This window comes from Astyanax mexicanus, chromosome 8 (assembly GCF_023375975.1).
Source record: "Astyanax mexicanus isolate ESR-SI-001 chromosome 8, AstMex3_surface, whole genome shotgun sequence".
In the NCBI taxonomy this organism is placed as follows: Eukaryota; Metazoa; Chordata; class Actinopteri; order Characiformes; family Acestrorhamphidae; genus Astyanax; species Astyanax mexicanus.
The window spans coordinates 30,368,909-30,387,503 of NC_064415.1; the positions used below are offsets into that span (position 1 = coordinate 30,368,909).

Sequence of the window (18,595 nt, forward strand, 5' to 3'; positions counted from 1 at the left end):
GTTGATTTTTTTTTTAGAGTGAATTAATTCTTTCTCTTACCTTTTTTCCCTCTGTAACAATAATCTATTGTTATAGCTACTGTATAAAACTGTATCAGGATGTGCCAACTACAGTAAATTCCTTCCATTTATATGTATTTGATTATTAGCTCTCACTTGGCAAATGCAATATCAAGAAATGCAGACGGGTGCAGCATCAGCATGTGGAGTCTGTGTGTGAGAAGTTAAGCTTTTCAGTGTTTTGGCCACTTTAAATTGTTAATTTTGTTAAAGGATAATTTTACTAATAGCTGACTCACCTCAATAATAAGAGTAATGGGATTCTGAAGCAGAGTAATGTTACACAGATGTGATGAACACAGAAGTAAACTGGCTCAATAGAACAACTGCAGAGTGAATTAGATGGCTTCTTACTGAACACTGAAACATCTGCCAGTGAGAACTGCAACAGCTGCTAATGAATATGGGCTATAAAGTAAAAAAAAACAAAAAAAAAAACACAGAACAACAAACCTGCCTGCTATGTGTTGCAAATAAAAACAACAGGATCAATTTCCTAAAGCATTAAAGCCACAGTCAGAATGCTAATTGTCAGTCGGGCAGTGTCACCCTATGCTATCAATAAACCAGGCTAATAAAACCTCTCAAATAAGACCATCCGGCACAAAAAAGATTAACTGGAAATGCCTAAAACTGGATATTACAATGATTTATTTCAAATGCAATCACTGTGTTGGAACAGTGTTCGTAATTTAATTGAATGAATCAATGAATAACAGCGTATTCTTATTTTTAATATAATTTTATTTAAATATTTTCCCATTTTCTCCCCAATTTACACAGCCAATTACCGAACCCACTCACTTGGACTCCCCCTATAACTAGTGATGTCCCAACACACCAGGAGGGTGAAGACTAGCACATGCTTCCTCCGATACATGTGAAGCCAGCCACCGCTTCTGTTCGACCTGCTGCTGATGCAGCATTGCCGAGCAGCCAGCGCACTTGGAGGAAAGCGCAGCGACTCGGTTTTGATACATCAGCTCACAGACGCCCTGTTCTGCGGACATCACCATAAGAGTGATGAGGGGAGAGAGCGTGCCATCTACTCACCCGGAGGGAGCAGGGCCAATTTTGCTCCCTCTGAGCGCCAGCAGCTTGATGGCAAAGCTGCATGAGAGTGGGGGTTTGAACCTGCAACCTACTGCTCATAGTGGCAGCGCTTTAGACCGCTGGACCACTTGGCAACCCATAAAAGCATATTCTTAACCAAAAAAAAGATTGTCCACCTCAAGAACTACTGTACATTAAGTAGTAAGTGCTTTGACCCAGGAGTTTCATTCCCTATCAGGGCCTACAGACATACAGGCACATACACCAGTTTAGATTACCATATATTTGGGGCTATATAAGCCGCAGTTGTCCACGTTTGTAATGGGTGGGGAACAGTAGCTCTCCAGCCCAGAAGGTTGTAGAACCCAAGTGTAGAGCAGTAGATCTCAAAGCAGGTAAACCCAAGAGAAAAAAAAGGAAATAATAATAATAATGATAATAATAATAATAATTATTATAACAATAATAAAAATAAATATAATTATTATTATATGTAGTATTATAATAATAGTTATTATAATAATAATAACAGTAATAATATAATTCTTATTATTTAACCCATCAACACAGATGGAAAACAAAGATCCGAAAACAGGCGGGAAACAAAACCCCGAAAACGGGTGGAGACCTGAGAAGGGGCGCAAAAGAAATCGCGCCGCGCGTGAGAACGGGTGGAGACCCGAGAGAGGGCAGAAACAAACTCACGCCGAGCGCGAACAAGAAGGAGAGTAAATAAAGCTGACCAGAGAAGCTTGGCCGCCCCTTTTAAGCCGGGGGAGATAGCGAAACCGAAACAAACGGATTTTCAGAACTGAACAGGGAGTGTATAAGGTGGATGCCTCAATCGGGGATCAGCTCTTACAATGTTATATAACATGATATATTTACACAGGAATATGTTACACAGAAACGTTTGATTAAATAGGCTACGTACACAAATAACGTTACATACTGCAAACAGTGCTGAGATATTGCTGGTTAAAAAAAGCAGTCTACCAGGAAAAGTCATGAGACTAACCTATAGCCTAGGTTTTGGAAAATTATTTCTCGCAGCTTTTTATCCAAGCCTTCCACTCAGTTAACAATGATGTTGAATAGCTGCAAATACTTTGTTGTCCTGATGAGCCATGGTCATGATCCACACATATCCTGTGCACCAGAGATAACTCTTGGTCTTCCTTACCTGGGTCAGTCCTAATAAGAGCCAGTTTTACCATAACGCCATAACATTTTTGATGGTCTTTGCGAATGCACTTGAAAAAACGTTTAAAGTTCTTGAATTTTTTCTGATTAACTGACCTTCATTTCTTAAAGTATTTTTTTCTGTTTTTCTTGAGTTTAGTTAAGTAGTTCTTGCTGCAATATGGGTTAGAACATTACTGAAATAGAGCTACTCACTGTATAACAACTGTATCTCTTCGAAACTTTACAACTGATGCTCTCAAACACAATAATGGACAAGAGGACAAGAAATTCAAGTAATTAACTCTTGACGAGTTCAGCACAGCTGTTAACTAAAAAAGCCATCATCGAAGCAAGAGGTGCTGCTTTGAAGAATCTAAAAAATATAAAACGTATTCTGCTTTGTTTCACACTTTTACGATTGTTTATTAAATGATTACATATGAATTTCTTCATTGTTTAGATTATTTTGGTATTAATCTACAATGCAGAACATTTTAAAATAATGAAAAAAAAACATTATATTATAATTATAGTCGTGTATTACATTGGTGGTGATCCACTTTAAGCACAAGCGAATATGGCAATATGTCAGCATCCGGTTTGAACATTTCTCAGTGCCGCTAATGAGTTATGAATAATCATCAAATCAGAAGTATCCAGCTGACAGTGGTCATGTGTTCAGGAACTGAAAGTAATAGCTGTGGAGGGAAGTGTGTATGAGCCGGACGGATCTAAAAAGGTGGTAATTACTGATTCTGAACTTTTCCCATCACTGGTCGTGTTTGTTTAATGGGGTCTATAGCATGTGCATGTTTCAGGCAGTTTGTGTACCTGCCACATGAAGTTCATGGGGTTTGCCGCCTGCTTGAGGAGGCGTTCGATCTCTCCCATCCTGCTGTAGTAATACAGGCTCGCCTTGGCTTTGATTGCACCTCCGCAGTAGAGTGTTACACCCACGCTTCCTGCAGGAAAATCTGTAACATGCAATTAACATCATGTTCACCAAAACAAATACCATCCATCCGTCTCCACACCGCTCTGCTCATACGCCGAGCTCTCAGTTTATTACATACATACACTTCCTGTACTGAAACATTATGCAGTGTGTAGGTCTGTGTGTTGCTGCACAGTTTATAAACCCCTCCCCCACTCTTTGCTGTTTCACAGTGGAAAGAAGACGCCAACATAAGGCCACTTCTGATCACGGATTATACTGGTGGTGCTGGTCTGGTTTTCAGCACAGCAGATACAACACCATGGAAGCAGTAGGACTGAAAGCATCTCAGTATCACTAATGAGTTGTAAAAATAATCATCTGTCCAAAAAATATATATATAAAAAAAAAAGTATCCAGCTGACAGTGGTCCAGTAATCAGAAACTGACCACTGATAAGAGCTAGAGGATAATGAACATAACGTGTGTATGAGCCGGACAGATTTAAAAAAGACAAAAGAGTGTTAATTACAGACAGTCTGGCACATTTCATGTAACAGGTGCAACTTTGTGATTATCAGTATAAACCCCCCACAGCCCAAAAGGAACACATGCAATCCAGGATTCTTAGAAATCCTGTTTCCACTACAGAAGAGAAAAAGTGTTTCAGCTTTCACATTTACAGTACATGCAGTTATCTGATTATTCCAGTGATCACTAACACAGCGTACTCTTCCTTAGGTCTAATTAAGTCATAGAAACCTGATTTCATCATTTTAAACTTTTAGTTTCTAAACACCACCAGAAATTCTAACTGTTTTAAATGAAGTTTTTTTTGTTTTTCTTTTTTTTCTTTTATTTACTTTTATTTATTTATAGCCACTTTTTATTTTTTTTATTCTAATATTTTTTATTTTGATTCTCATGTTCTTAGTTCATTTTTATTCATTTTATCATTTCGTATCATTTTTATCATTTTACTTTACTTTTACTATTATCTCTTTATTTATTTTATATTTTATAAATTCTTTACTTTTTATTTGTCAATTTGTTTTTATGGTCTTTTAGAATTTTCTATTTTAATATATTAAATGTTGATTTAAAATTAGTATTTTTTTTAATTTTATTCCTTATTATTTCAATTTTCTTTTTAAATGTTTTCAATCCCTTTGATGCTGTATATGCTCGGCAACATTGTAAGTGAGCGTCACCCTCAATGTTTTCCTGAGTGAAACTAAAGGTTTATTGATTGATTGATTGATTGATTGATTGATTGATTGATTGATTGATTGATTCATTCATTCATTCATTCATTAAACTAGACTGCAGTTCCTGCAGAAACTGTGAATGTGATTGCAGTGCTGATTCTTGGCTGGTTGCTATAGTATTGCTATGGTGTCCGTGGTGGTTGCTGAGGTTGTCTATTCATTCCAATTAATGAATTAAAGGCAATAATAATTAATCTATTATCTATCTATCTATGTATCTGTCTGTCTGTCCATCCATCCATCCATCCATCCATCCATCCATCCATTATTGCAAATTCTAACAACAAGGTACAGTACCAAAAGTTTGAACCAGTCAAAAGTTTGGACACACCTTCTGGTTCAATGTTTTTTTTTTTTTTTCTTTTTTTTATCTACGTTGTAGATCAGGGGTGGGCAATTAAGTTTGGTCGCGGGCCAGATATTTTCCAAGCCATTTCGTGGCGGGCCACAAAAATCTGTTTTGGAAAATGAAGTGTAATGGGATGGAGTGCTACAGATTAGTAGCTCTCCAGCCCAGAGGGGATCAATTGCAGAACAGTTGATCCCAAACAGGTAAACCCAAGAAGAAAGGAAAAAATAAATAAATGAACACACCGCTCTTCACGCGGGATTAAACCCGTGTCGTCAGGGTCACAGGCCAATACACTATTGCTGCCCCTGCTAGTGAATTGAAACACGGCTGGGGAAAAACACCCTTATAAGACAAAGAGACAAGGGAGGGATGTAAACAAAAGCTCACCAGAGAAACATTTTATTTAAGAAAACTATATGAGGTGACTCTACCTCATAAAGACACAGAGATTAAAATACCAAGAGTGTGCAGATCTGTCCTCAAAGCTGAATGTGGCTAATTCGAAAAATCTAAAGTATAAAATATATTCTGATTTGTTTAACACTTTTTTCAGTTTACAACATAACGCTGCATGTGTTCCTGTATAGCTTTAATGTCTTTAATATTACATTTACTATTTACAAGAAAGAGATCACACTGAATTAGATGATGTGTGTGCAATCTTTTGGCTGGTATTGTATGTGTCTTATACTGCAGTGTACAGAGTGTAAAGGTGCACAGGTAGAGTGATAAACAGTTGAGAGTTTTTGTTTCTTGCTGTTGTTTGGCGTGGGTGAAGAATAGTCCTCCTAAGATCTGATGTCAGCTCATTTCTTGGCTTCCTACAACTCGTGTTCTAAAAGGCCTCAGGTGCCCATCATAACCACGTTCAGCTGGGAGTGTGTCTGTTACCTGCAGCAGCTACACTGAGGGTGTTCTCGTTCCAGCTCGCTGCCTTTACTCTCGCTCTCTGCTTGCCCCCGCTGAACTCCACTTCACACTCTTTACTGCCCACTGGCTTCTGTAGCAGCAGAAACACCACCCCAGGATTCTGTGAAGATAGAGATTACAACAGTAACACTTCTAACCGTGTTTAAGAATGAAGCACAACTGTTGCCAACTCCTCAGTAAGGAAAGTAGCTATTGGCTGTCCTAAAAGTCGCTAAATGTCGTCATCGTCTAATTTGCATAATGCATGTTTTTGAAGCTGTAAGGATTAACGTTGTGGCAGAGAAAAAATTGAGTAAAAAACACCCTAAATATGTTAGAAATGTTACAAATGAACTCTAACAAAAATAGAAAATTACATTAATCAGTTTTTTGCCGTGTTGTTAAATATTATTATAAGAGCAGCGGTTAGCCGAAAATGTTATTCTACGTTTTTTTCAGGGTTTTTTGTTGTAGTTTATTATTTTATTTTTTTTGTTTTCTTAAGTTTTCTTTATTTTTAAACCTATTATAGACAAATTGTTTTATGTTGAGCTATAGAGGCAGACACTGTGGAGGAGGTGAGTGATAGCGCTGAGGAGAGTAACTGAAGAGCACGTGTTCATCTCAGAGTCTCAAAAAGTCTCCAGTCACACCACAAAAAGTCGCTAGATTTGTCACTAGTCGCTTTTTTTTAAACAAAAAAAGTCGCTAGAGGGTCTAAAAAAGTCGCTAAATATAGCAACAAAGTTGCTAAGCTGGCAACACTGTGTAGATTTGTGGTTTAAACTAAATGCAGCACTGAGACTGGAGCAGTGTTAGCATTAGCCGCTAACCACAGCGCTAGCTCTTTCTCCGTTCAAAGGTGAGTATATCAGACTGTAGCCTGCGTGTTTACCATGTTAAAACAAGCTACATTCTACAGTGTAGTGCTGTCAGGCAGCATTTACTGATGCTAAGCGCTGCTAACCGTGGCTAGCGCTCCTGCTAACCTCACAGTTAAAAAAAAAAAGGCAATCTAAGCTTACTGTAAATAACCGAAAGCTCTTTACTCAACCAAAAAAACTCTTTTCAGGAGGGAAATCTGTGTAGATTTATAGTTTTGTTTACTTAGGCACTTCTCCAGCTTCCCCATTAGAAGGGAAACATGGCGACACCCTTGTTCACTTACTAGTGTCACTTAAAATGCACCTTATAATGTTTAAAAATACACCAGAAAATAGATGTTCATTGATTATAGTACAGTGCACCTATCATATATGATATGGTACTTATTAGAGGGAGGTGATATGTCTCTAAAATAATATCACAATATTCCAGGGTGTTTTTGCAATAATTCAATTCTAGACCATATGACAAAACATTGACAATAAAATGAACACATTTTAAGAATAGATTACTGCAACAAAATAACTATGTAGGTTTTATGTAGTATAAATATAAGAGTTTCATACATTTACTAGAAACAATGCAAATCTAGAAATGTACATATAGAAATTACATAAAAAGTAACTTGCCAACACTCTGATTTGGTATAAAATAATAATAGTGTAGCAAAATAAAAACAAAACAACAAATCAACACAAAACTCTAAAAGTCTAGTATATTTAGTGCACACGTGCAACCAAACTGCAAACAAACTTTAAAGTAATTAAATAAAAATAGCAAAATAATAATAAGAAAATGGTCTGTGTTGTAGGAATTTTTAATATTATTTTTATTTTATATAAAGCTGAATACAGCATAGTAACAAATCATGCTGTTTTAAATAAAAGTTGCACAAGTTGGAATGTTAAAATCACACACACTTCATTCCTTCATTGTCCGCATTACACACTTGACAGCTTTGTGCAGCTGTTCCTAAATAATAGGTTTATGCTTCTTTAGTGTTGCAGTGTTAATTAACATCATTCTGAACAGATTTCGCTTATTCAAACGGCCCAACAGGATTTTTTAAAAGCTCAGTTTTAATGCTCGAATTACTAAAAAAAAGGTGGGGTTTAAATTGGGCTCATAATGACAGTTTATGGGGCGGGTCATATTTTTTGGGCACAAATCAGCTAATGCCCATATGATATAAAAAATCTGAACAATGTATAATGTTAAAGTATCAATATTTATTTCTAACTCAATTTTTGTATGTAAGTAGCAATATTTAACTGTATATATATATATATATATATATATATATATATATATATATATATATATATATATATATATATATATCTTGTGGAACTGGGTCAGTTTAAGTTGCATTTGTTTTGTTATACACTCACCAAACCATTTATTACAAATACCTGAACATCTACAGCACCTATATATTCAACCAACAATCCAATCATGCAACCAGGTAGCAGCATGCAGAACATAAAATCATGTAGATGCATAACAATGGTTTTACAAGCATTCAAAGGCCTTTTCAATCATCAGATCTGAATCCAATAAAACACATAAGGAATGTTAGTAAAGTATAAAATGTGCAGCATGAATTCCTCCCAACTGTTCGAAACAAGCATTTCAGGTATATCAAAACCCAGGCCAGTTTAATATAAATACACAACATGCAGATACTCACATCAGCTTTTAAGCTCCATATATAAATAAATAAGAATCCAAACTAACACATTTGTAGTTTATGTTGGTGTTAACTGGATAAATACTTAAAGCTCACCTTCCGTCGTTTTTTGTTTCATTTTAAAATGTCTAGTTGTGGTCTCTAGTATGAATGAATGACATGTGAGCCGTTTTTGTAAAAAAAAAAGTGCTCAGGTGTCTCTGTATAGCTCTTTTTTAATGGACTGTTTTAGGGGTGTGTCCAAAATGACCGGATTCCAGCTTTGCTCATGAATATTCATACATGCAAACAGAATGCAAATATCTCTCCTCTGATTGGCTAGGAGCACTGCGACGCCCCTCCACCGCTCTGCCGCTCACTGCCTCCCACCTGCTAACTGATGAGCGGTGATGTTGCGTCGCTTCAGCTCCGCCTCTGGGAGTTTCTCGAGCCAAGGTGGGCTGGTCTGTGAGTTTCTGCCTACGTAGGCAGAAAGATAATTCAAAATTCACCCGTTTTTCGGAGGGGGGGAGGGGGGATTTCTTTGCTTAGCTCCTGCAGACAATGGGGGCTGCAAAACAGTTTAATGTGCAGGTGTACACATTCAACTCGGAGAGACCTACTGTATTCCACAAAAAACAAGAAAAATCGGATTTTCGCGGAAGGTGAGCTTTAAATAAATACTTTACAGTTGTTTCAAATTAAACACTAAAGCAAAATGTTAGAAATAATTCTGACCCTCTTGGTTAAACTGTAAAAAATCATTTTAGAATAAAAATAAAGCTGATTAATCATTAATGTCCCTACAACCCCTAAACACACCTGCACACACTCACACTTTGTGAAGTGAACAAAAGAGCATGTGAGAGAGAGCAGAGATTAGTGTCCCTCATCTGATTTGAATATGGTTGTTTTCACATGACTCAGGGCTAAACAGTAACAGCAAGATGCATCTGCATTATCTATTTTCACACAGTAAAGAGTTTGGAACACTTATTAACTTTCATTTACTCTCATTACAACGATCTGTACGTTACACATTAATGATAGCGTATATAGTAATATAGTCACATTTCTTATAAAGCCCCACAGCTTTTGAATAACCTTCCAGAAAATGTTCAGGACTTTAGAACGTATTTTTTTACACTACTGTGTAAACCTGTAAGTTGTTTGAACTCAAACGATTTAAGTCTGTTTTACATCAAATTGGATATTTATGAACAATACTCAACAATTTTTCAACTAGTTAGTTGAACATTTGTGGGCACATTTACATTCAAACTGAGATCTTTGAGTTGAACCAACTTATAATAACTGAGTTTAGTCTGTTGAATTAGGCAGCTTCTTTTCCATTGGCTTCTGTCTCTATCTATTTGCATACTGGGTGTGTCCAACAGTCTCTGACTAACACTCACCATCAGTGTGTAGTGATTTCCCCTGAGATACCTTAGAAATAAATGTAGTTCCCCTTTAGTTGTAATAATTTGATGTTTTAATTAATGCTAACTCAAGTTCTCATTCCCTATTACTTAAAACATTTGATCAAACCGGCTGCCTTAAAAAAGTTAAATAAACTCAACTTATCTGGTCTTACAGTGTAACTAAAATCGAAAAGTTAAAACAACTAACCCTTTAGTTGTAAAATTCATTATCCGTTATCTATTACTTAACTTTTTTAAGTAAATTCAACTTATCCGTGCTTACAGTGTATAAGGTGCACTTAAAATCCTCATCAATTTTCCCCAAAAATGTCTTATGTATGAATTTTATCAGTAAGGTTGTAAGAAGCAGTAAAGCCATTCTTCTGAAGTGCAGCATTATGCAGTAGTTTCAGTTTAGTTCTCCAGTGCTGAGGCTGAATGTTATTAGCATTAGCCGCTAACAGTGCTAAGCACTAGCTCTTTCATTGTTCAGAGATGCTAGTGCTTTTTGGTCTTTTCACACACTGTACATGGTCAATAAATCAACTGACAAGCAAGAACAACACTACAGTTGATACGTCACTTAAATATTCACATTAGTTTAGGATTGGAGTTGGTGTAACAGTAGCTGGAAAAACTATCTGTACACTTTTAATGCTTCCAGTGCTTTGTTTTAAATGTCAGGACCCTCAGAGTTCTACCAATGAATAGCAGAGCTACTTTGAGTTTGTTAATAGTGTAAAAATAGTGATTTCTTTGCATGAGCAAAGCAATGCCCTGATCACTAGCATTGAAAGCCTGTTGGGAGCATTGGCTAAAAGCACTTTATTTCAGAATGCTAGGGGGGGAAGGGAGGTGGGCTATTCGACAAATATTTGTACTCGTTCTCATGTTTCACGACACCTTAAGTCCATTTCACACCGGATTTCTCCTTTAAGAGTGCATAACATGACTAAACTGTGATAAGTGTGCTCTGGATAAGAGTACTTTTTAAATGCTATTACCTTTCTATGCTTTCTGTTATAGACACTGTTTACACTTGTTCACAAATGTTTTTGAAAGTGTAAATATATTATATAAGGTTGAATAAGGTTTAGGGACAGCTTAGATTTAACTGTTGGAGTTTTGTCTTTTTTGTGAAAGTTACATCTTTTTGATAAATAATAAAACTGATTGCAGTCTGACCCTCACCTCACATGGAACCCGGCTGGGTAGGATCAGTAGAGAAGGTTTTTCATTTGAAGCAACAGCAGACTGTTTTCTCTCCAGTTTTATTCTGTTCAGCTCTTGTGCTGGTCTTATGTCTGATGTCTGTCCACCTAGAAAAGTCATAAAAAACAGACTTTATCATTTACAATATATATAACTAGATTAGAATATCATAATCATAACAATAAAAAAAATAGCAAACATTTAAATATATACGGTAACAGTCAAAGGTTTGGACACACCTTAAATCCATTAGTTATAAACAAAAAGCATATGGAGTTAAATAAAATGAAAAAAAGTGTAAGAGGTAATAATAAACCAGAATATGCTTTATATTTTAGATTCTTTAAAGTTGCACCTCTTGTTTAGATGACATCTGCCAAATGTAATGTAACATCTTTGCACATCTTGGCATTTTCTCAGTCAAAAGCTAGAGTCAGAATGGCTGGAATGGCTTTCAGTTAACAGCTGTGCCGAACTTAATTACTTGAATTTCTTGTTTTCTTAATGTGTTTGAGAGCATCACTTGTGTAGAAGTAGAGTTTGTATGTAGTGAATAACTCTATTTCAGTATGTTCTAATTCATATTATACCACAGTTAGTTCCAACCCTGCTATGTGATTGGCTTGAGAGCCATTCTGTGAGTGCTGTTATCAGCTAGTAATGCACTCTCCATGTACTACTCGCCACTACAGGTAACCTAGCAACGATGCAACACTTACCAGCCAAACAACTCAGCTACAAACAGAGCAGCAATGGAACTATTTTAACTTACAGATTGTATTTTTCCTGTCCTCTTTAACTCAAAATCTTTTATTAAACAGCAATAATGGAACTGTGGTATAATCAGAATAATATACTCAAGGTTTGTGTATTATATTGCTTAATTATAGCAAAATCTACTCAACTAAGTAAAGAAAAATGTGAAAAATTCAAGAACTTTGAAAGTATCCTCAAGTGTAGTCCCAAAGACCATCAAAAACATCATGATGAAACTGGCTCTCATCAGGACCACTCCACGAAAGGAAGATCAAGAGTTGCCTCTTATAAGCCGTAGAAACCTCAAGTTAACGGCACCCCAAACAAGAGCACCTATATTCTTTACAGAGTATTTTTGTTTGTTTAACACTTTTTTTAAATTTACTACAGAATTCTGTTTGTGTTCCTTCATAGTCTGGATGACTTCAGTATTCATTTGAAATGTAGGGGAAAAATTTAATACATTAAATGAGAAGATGTGTCCTGTTAATTAATATTGTATATATATATAGTTTTTGCCTGCAGTTGGCTTCTAAACCAGCCTTCTTTTTTCTATTTTATCTACTGATGTTTTGGTAAATGTTAAAACTTTTCTCTGATCTTGATTTTGAGTAGTCGTTTTCACTGCACAGTTAAAGGCATTTCTGTAGGGCAGGTGAGGAGATGTGTATTTGCATACTGAGCGATAAGCGGGAGTTCTGACGTATGAGGAAGACTGCACATTTGCATCGGACTCGCCTCAGGCTGAAACACACAAATGCTGAACAACAGCTTCTGGTCATATCTGATGATGTTTCCACAAATGAAGAATTTACTGGCACATGCAGTGTCCTCAGTAACCCACGACATATGCTATTTATCCAGATAAATGGACTCAGCTACACTAAGCTGTACCTATTGCTCACACTGATGTGCAATAACAAACACACAGCTTGTCTAGGGCATCTCACAATACAATATTATCACAATATGTTGCTCACAATAATAATAATAATGATATCACGGTACTCTGATTCTGCAATACTCAATATATTACAGGACAATTGTCTACGATGTGTCTGTGTTACTGAAGAGGATATAAAACTCCTAAATAAACAAATACCAGAAATTTATTTATATATGGATTTATTAGTGTCAATTTCCTAACTAATATATTTCACAGCAGGTTTACCCTAATCATTTGATTTGTGCCAGCAAAGAGTAATGGGGTAATAGCAGTAACTTTAATAAGTCAAATTGGAAGTTTAGAGCACCTATGTTTCAATAAAAATAATGATATTTGACACAAGGCATCAATAATACTAGTACATCTTAAAATAAAATTAATATAATAGAAAAGTTTAGTGATCTATCTTAAGCGTTTAGTAATTATGGCTTACAGCCAATGAAAACCCAAAAATCAGTGTCTCAGAAAATGTGAATATTACATAAAACCCATTGGTACTTTTGGCAATGTGGGCAGTGTGCCAACTCCTGCTGGAAAATGAAACCTGCATCTTAAAAGACCTCATGCAATTTGGACTGTGTTTCTCTCCACTCTTCCTCCAGACTCTTTAGGTCCCTTGATTTCCAAATAAAAAGCAAAATTTACTGATGATCAGAGATGGTTTGAAGAGACATGTCATCTGCTGGTGTTGATCCACTGTGTTATATTAAGTCTAATGCCAGTGCAGTGTTTTCCCACAAAATCTTACAGCACTTCATGCTTCCTTCTGCTGACAACTTTTAAGATGCAGATTTCATTTCCAGCAGGACTTGGCACACTGTCCACACTGCCGAAAGTACCAATCGGTCTTATATAATATTTTAATTGTCTGAGTTTCACATTTTGAATTGAATTACTGAAAATAAGTAACTTTTCAAAGATATTCATTTTTTTAATGCAATGGTATATTGCATAGAAAGTTAATACAATATATCCCAATATCAGTATTTGTCCCATCTCTACTGTAGAGAAGTACTGCCAATGCAGTAAAACTCTATGGAGCAGATATACATGAAACTATTGGCTAGAGGGGTATAAAGCCCTGCAGCAGTTTCCATCACTGTAACATGATAGAGGCTAATCAAACAGATCATAACTGAAGACTAAAGTAACATAGAGACATCATACACAAATTCCTATTAAACAGCAGGACTTACTCTATCTAACCAGATCAGCAACATCATTCTGATATCAAAATCCAGTGATTGATCATCTCAGAATAGAGTTAGTATCTGGGATAATATAGGTTTAGCACTTAGCTAGCATTGTGCCAATATAATCCACGTATCATATCAAATCACATAACCTACTGATATAACCAGCACAGTGCCATCCATCTGTTATCAAAATAAATTCAGCTCAGAAAACAGTTAGCACCGCCAGTTAGCCGTTAGCCATTATGGCTAATCTGCCATTTTTGGCTTCATAATAAAAGGCCAGCTTTATTCTATTCATTCAAACATGTAAACTACAAATAATACAAAAAAACTTTTTTGTACATTTTATCTTGACTATTATGTTTTATTTAGACTTTATTAAGTAAGCTTTTGATCAAAATATCTAAATATAAAATATCTAAATTCTTTTAATATTTGCATCTAATTTTTAAAGCATGCATGGTTGGTAGCCTATGTTTTATTATTGCAGAGCAACATATTTCGTATATCTGTGGCATATTTTATTGTAATTTTTAGATGAATAAATGTAAATCGAACTATAAAAAGTATTAACATGGATATTTTGAGTCTATGCCAGTTATTCATTTGCACCTCAGCTAAAATTCATTTGAATTGTACAGTTTAAAATTTGATTTTAAATGAATTAATCACAGAGCATGTAATTATTATTAATTTATTTTATAATCACTTGACAGCACTAATCTCAATATGTCTGTATATAGAGTATTCTAAGATTATAGTAAGAAACAGTGCTTTGTGTGCAGCATTAAATGCTCAGCAACAATGCAGACTGGGATATCAAATCATCTGTAATATCAAATCATTATGATGTTCAACAATGTATATAAAACAATGCAAATAAAAAATGCAAATTAAACCATGACATCATGACATCATTTGCAATGAGCACGCTAATACATTAGAGCTTAGCGACGGCATTATCAAGCACATCAACAGTGATTTCTATCAGGAAACACAAAACATTAAACAAATGTGTGCAGAAACAAAAGGACAGTGTATGTTTTATTGTTATAGGCTACATATGTTTATTTGTTGAGAAGCGCAGGCTGGACACGGTGGCCGCAGCCCTGCGGCGCTGTGCAGAAATTTCAGTGAAAAACTGTCGGTGCAAATAAAGGGTGCGAGCTGTCAGCGCTAGTTCCACAGGCATCAGAGCGGCGCGCAGTGTTCTCATGGAAACAGGTGACAGACTAAGCAGGCTTTATCATGGCAAAATGGAGCTGTTGAGCTGTGAGAGAATGAGCCGGAGAGCTGGTGCATAGGTTACTGCTTCAGAATCCTGCTCCATTGTTCAGTATATATTTGGAAACAGTTACTGTAAAGCAGATAGAAATGTGGATGGACTACTGCATTTATGTGGACTCACAATGCTCAGTATTTTAGTGCTGCATTCTATCTACAGCAGTGTTATTTAGACACATTTAATTTAGTTTTAATTTCAATCTTTTGACTAAAGTCTATAATATTTGTATTCACATTTTAGTCATTTAATTATTATTGGTTTTAGTCTAGTTTTAGCTAGACAGATAGAATTAATTACAGATAAAAATTACAGATAGAATTCCTTTCATTTTCATGTATATTTGTTTAATTATAAGCACTATTTCCACTCCAGCAGTTTTACAGTCACTTCTGTTTACAGCCGCCAGCTAGCTGGGAAATAATGACAGAATACCCTGAGAAAGCTGCAGAATTCTGTATGGGATTAGAATATGAGCGCAAGGGAGATAAAATCACGTGTCCTGTAGTGAAACAGGGGATACATTATGTGGAACTTATGTAAACTCCACACAGCTAAAAGTCCATTTAAGTTGCAGCATAAGAGCGCTAACTATGATTACCTTTACCAGCCAAAGAAACCCATAAATGAAATATTTTCCTTTTTAAAAATGATCATGAATACAAGCTTAATGTGTAGTTTCAGTGTTTTATGGCCGTTTTCTTCATAACAATCATAAACAAATCGTTAGTAGTTCATCTCAGTAGCTAGCTAACTTTCCCGTTCCACCTTGAACGGTGCAACAGAAGGCAGAGGCTGCAGCGTTTAAAAAGAAAAGAAACTAAAAGTTATAGTCTAGATGGAAACAGGGGTCCACAAGCACATAGTTTTTTTTTCACCACCTGTTTTTTTTTTTATCTTTAAAATGTCTATTTTAAAAACCTATACAGACAAAGGAGCACATTTTTCCATACAATTCTGGGCTAGGGAATTCAATAGAATGGTTATTTTTATGTTTTTGACACATTTTGACTTAATTCTGGGACAAAAATATAAAAAATGAGCAGAAAATGTTAATTTGACTGTATGTTTTCACAATATACTAAAATCCTGTGCATTAAATAAAAACATCTTAAGATTTTTCTTAATCTTTAAAGTGTCTACTTTAAGATTATGACTAGTAACAGGACAAAAAATGTCCTGTGGGGCTTATTTCTAACCCTTTAATGCATCTATCCCAATTTCGAACCTGAAAAAATTATGAAGAAATTGGCATAGCTCCTTAAGTTTAAAACATATACAGACAAATGAGCACACTTTTCCATACAATTCTGGGCCATGGAATTCAACAGAATGGTTATTTTTAGGTTTTTTGACACATTTTGACATTTTGACTGGGACAAAAATATCGAACATTAGCAGAAAATGTTAATTTGACTGTATGTTTTCAGATTATACTATATTAATAAAAGTTCATTTCAGCTCCTCATCCCATGCCCTTTTTCTGCAGACAAACATGATGTTAACTAGTTAACCAGCAGCTAGGTTGCTGAACTTTAGCGCTCCATTGCAGTAGTTGTTATATCTGTATCAGGTGCTTAAAGGGTTGTTCCAATTCTGAGGGGGAGAATTTTACCCCTACATTTTGTAACTCTGTTCCAAGGGGATGCATTACACTCAAAAACAAGGTGTAGGAGTACAAAAGATAAATGGGTTTGGGCCAAAATCATTTATCCCATCCTTACCCAACAAGTGAATAAAGCATTATTTTATAATGAAGAACAAACAGCCACGAATAAACAGAAAAAAAAAAAAAAAACACTATGTACACTCGCAGAACAGCGGAGTTGACGTCTGTGACCCGCAGTACATTGGGAGGTTACTGTGCACCTGAATGTACGTCTGAGTGTGAGTGAGGGAAAGAGGAGTCAGAGGCGTGTGTGTGTGTGTGTGTGTGGGAGAGAGAATGCACTAGTGAGGGTTCTGAACAGAACACTGTGTATACGCTGCCAAATGACTGTGTGCGAGTGCGGCGAGAGAATGGAAATGTTAATGAGAACGGCTGTGTCCTAACTTGTTCTTGAGAGGTGGACCCGCTGTGCACAAAAGGCAGCGGCACTGAGCGGAGTTGTGATAATGCTCCAGCAATTACCGCACCTCAAAGGCCAAACTAACACTCCGCAGTGTGGTCAGCCTTAATCAGCTGTTAATTACAGCAGACTTTCACGCTTCAGGCAGAAACGCCTTATTCACTGCAGACAAAGCATTGTGGAAGTGCATCTGCACACAGAGCAATCAACAAGAAACAGGTTCCACTGCTGCGCTGTTGTAACGGTTGAAAAGCTGAAATGAATAGCATATTATAAAGGCACTGTTACTGAATAGAAATGTATAATAATATAATTAGCGCTTTTCAGATTGTACAGTGCGGGGTGTGTGATTTTGCTTATTAGCTTTACCATGTGCTTAAGCTGGCAGGGTACCGGTATGTTTCCAGCTCCCTGTTAACTAGCGTTAAACTGCTGGAGTTCTGTATTAACCTTAGCTTAGCTAAATAACAAGAGTTCATAGACGGTTGTCTTTCCACTGAAATGTAAAACTATGGTTGCACTAAATATACAACACACGTCAAAAGTTTTAGAACTCCCCTTTATATTTCTCTTTATTTTTGCCGAGCTCTTCAGGTCCTGTCAATAACCATAAATTGTACAAAATCCAGTGCAGAAAATTTAGCTGTAAAATTTGGGGGTTAAGTTAAAATTTAGCTGTAAACTGCCAGGGCCTTTAAAGAAAAACAAATGAACAAAAAACTTGAAAATAATTCAATTTAGTATTGTAAAACAAATAAAAAATAAAAACAAATCATGACAAAAAATCAATAAAGTCTCATTTAAGACAGATATACCTCAACTGATTAGCTGGGTCGGATCGAGACCAGATCAAGTTCTCACCACAAGCAAAACGCTCCAAAACGCTTGATTTGGGACCAAATCAAGACAACCTCGACTAGCTGGTCTCAGTCCAGTTGTTTTAATCTGCATCCGAACAGGATTACTTTTTTCACACCTGCTCAATCAAACTTTGAGCAAGGTGTGAAAACAGTAATCACACTCAGATGCGGCTCAAAACAACCACAGAAACTATATTAACTTTGACCAATCAGAGTAGACAATGTTCTTGCGTCGTTTCTTGATGCTCATTTTGTTGCGTTTAGATTTATGCCTGTGTGAAACCAAACCAAACAGGGGGAGAAAATCCTCCAAGTACACATACTCTATAACTGATCTGGACCATAGAAACCTAAAGTTGTAAAATTTTGCTGTAAACTGCCAGGGCCTTTAAAGAAAAACAAATGAACTAAAAACAGAAAAAGGTTAATTTTAATATTGTAAAAAAAAAAAATCATGACAAAAAATCAATAAAATCGAATTTAAGACAGATATACCCCAACTGAATAGCTGGGTCGGATCGAAACACTTCAGAGTTCA

General features: G+C 36.0%; 1 protein-coding gene across 2 annotated transcripts in view; it reads right to left on the minus strand.

Moving 5' to 3' along the window:
• The window catches only part of LOC103021992 (B cell scaffold protein with ankyrin repeats 1), a 120,787-nt gene that overhangs the window by 88,212 nt on the left and 13,980 nt on the right, over window positions 1-18,595 (minus strand). For both annotated transcript variants that reach the window (XM_022678221.2, XM_007255763.4), the window contains exons 3-5: window positions 10,928-11,055; window positions 5,744-5,882; window positions 3,130-3,272 (exon numbers count right to left, since the gene is read on the minus strand). In XM_022678221.2, coding sequence (XP_022533942.2) covers window positions 3,130-3,272; window positions 5,744-5,882; window positions 10,928-11,055 — 410 coding nt within the window. The remainder of the gene's footprint in view (window positions 1-3,129; window positions 3,273-5,743; window positions 5,883-10,927; window positions 11,056-18,595) is intronic.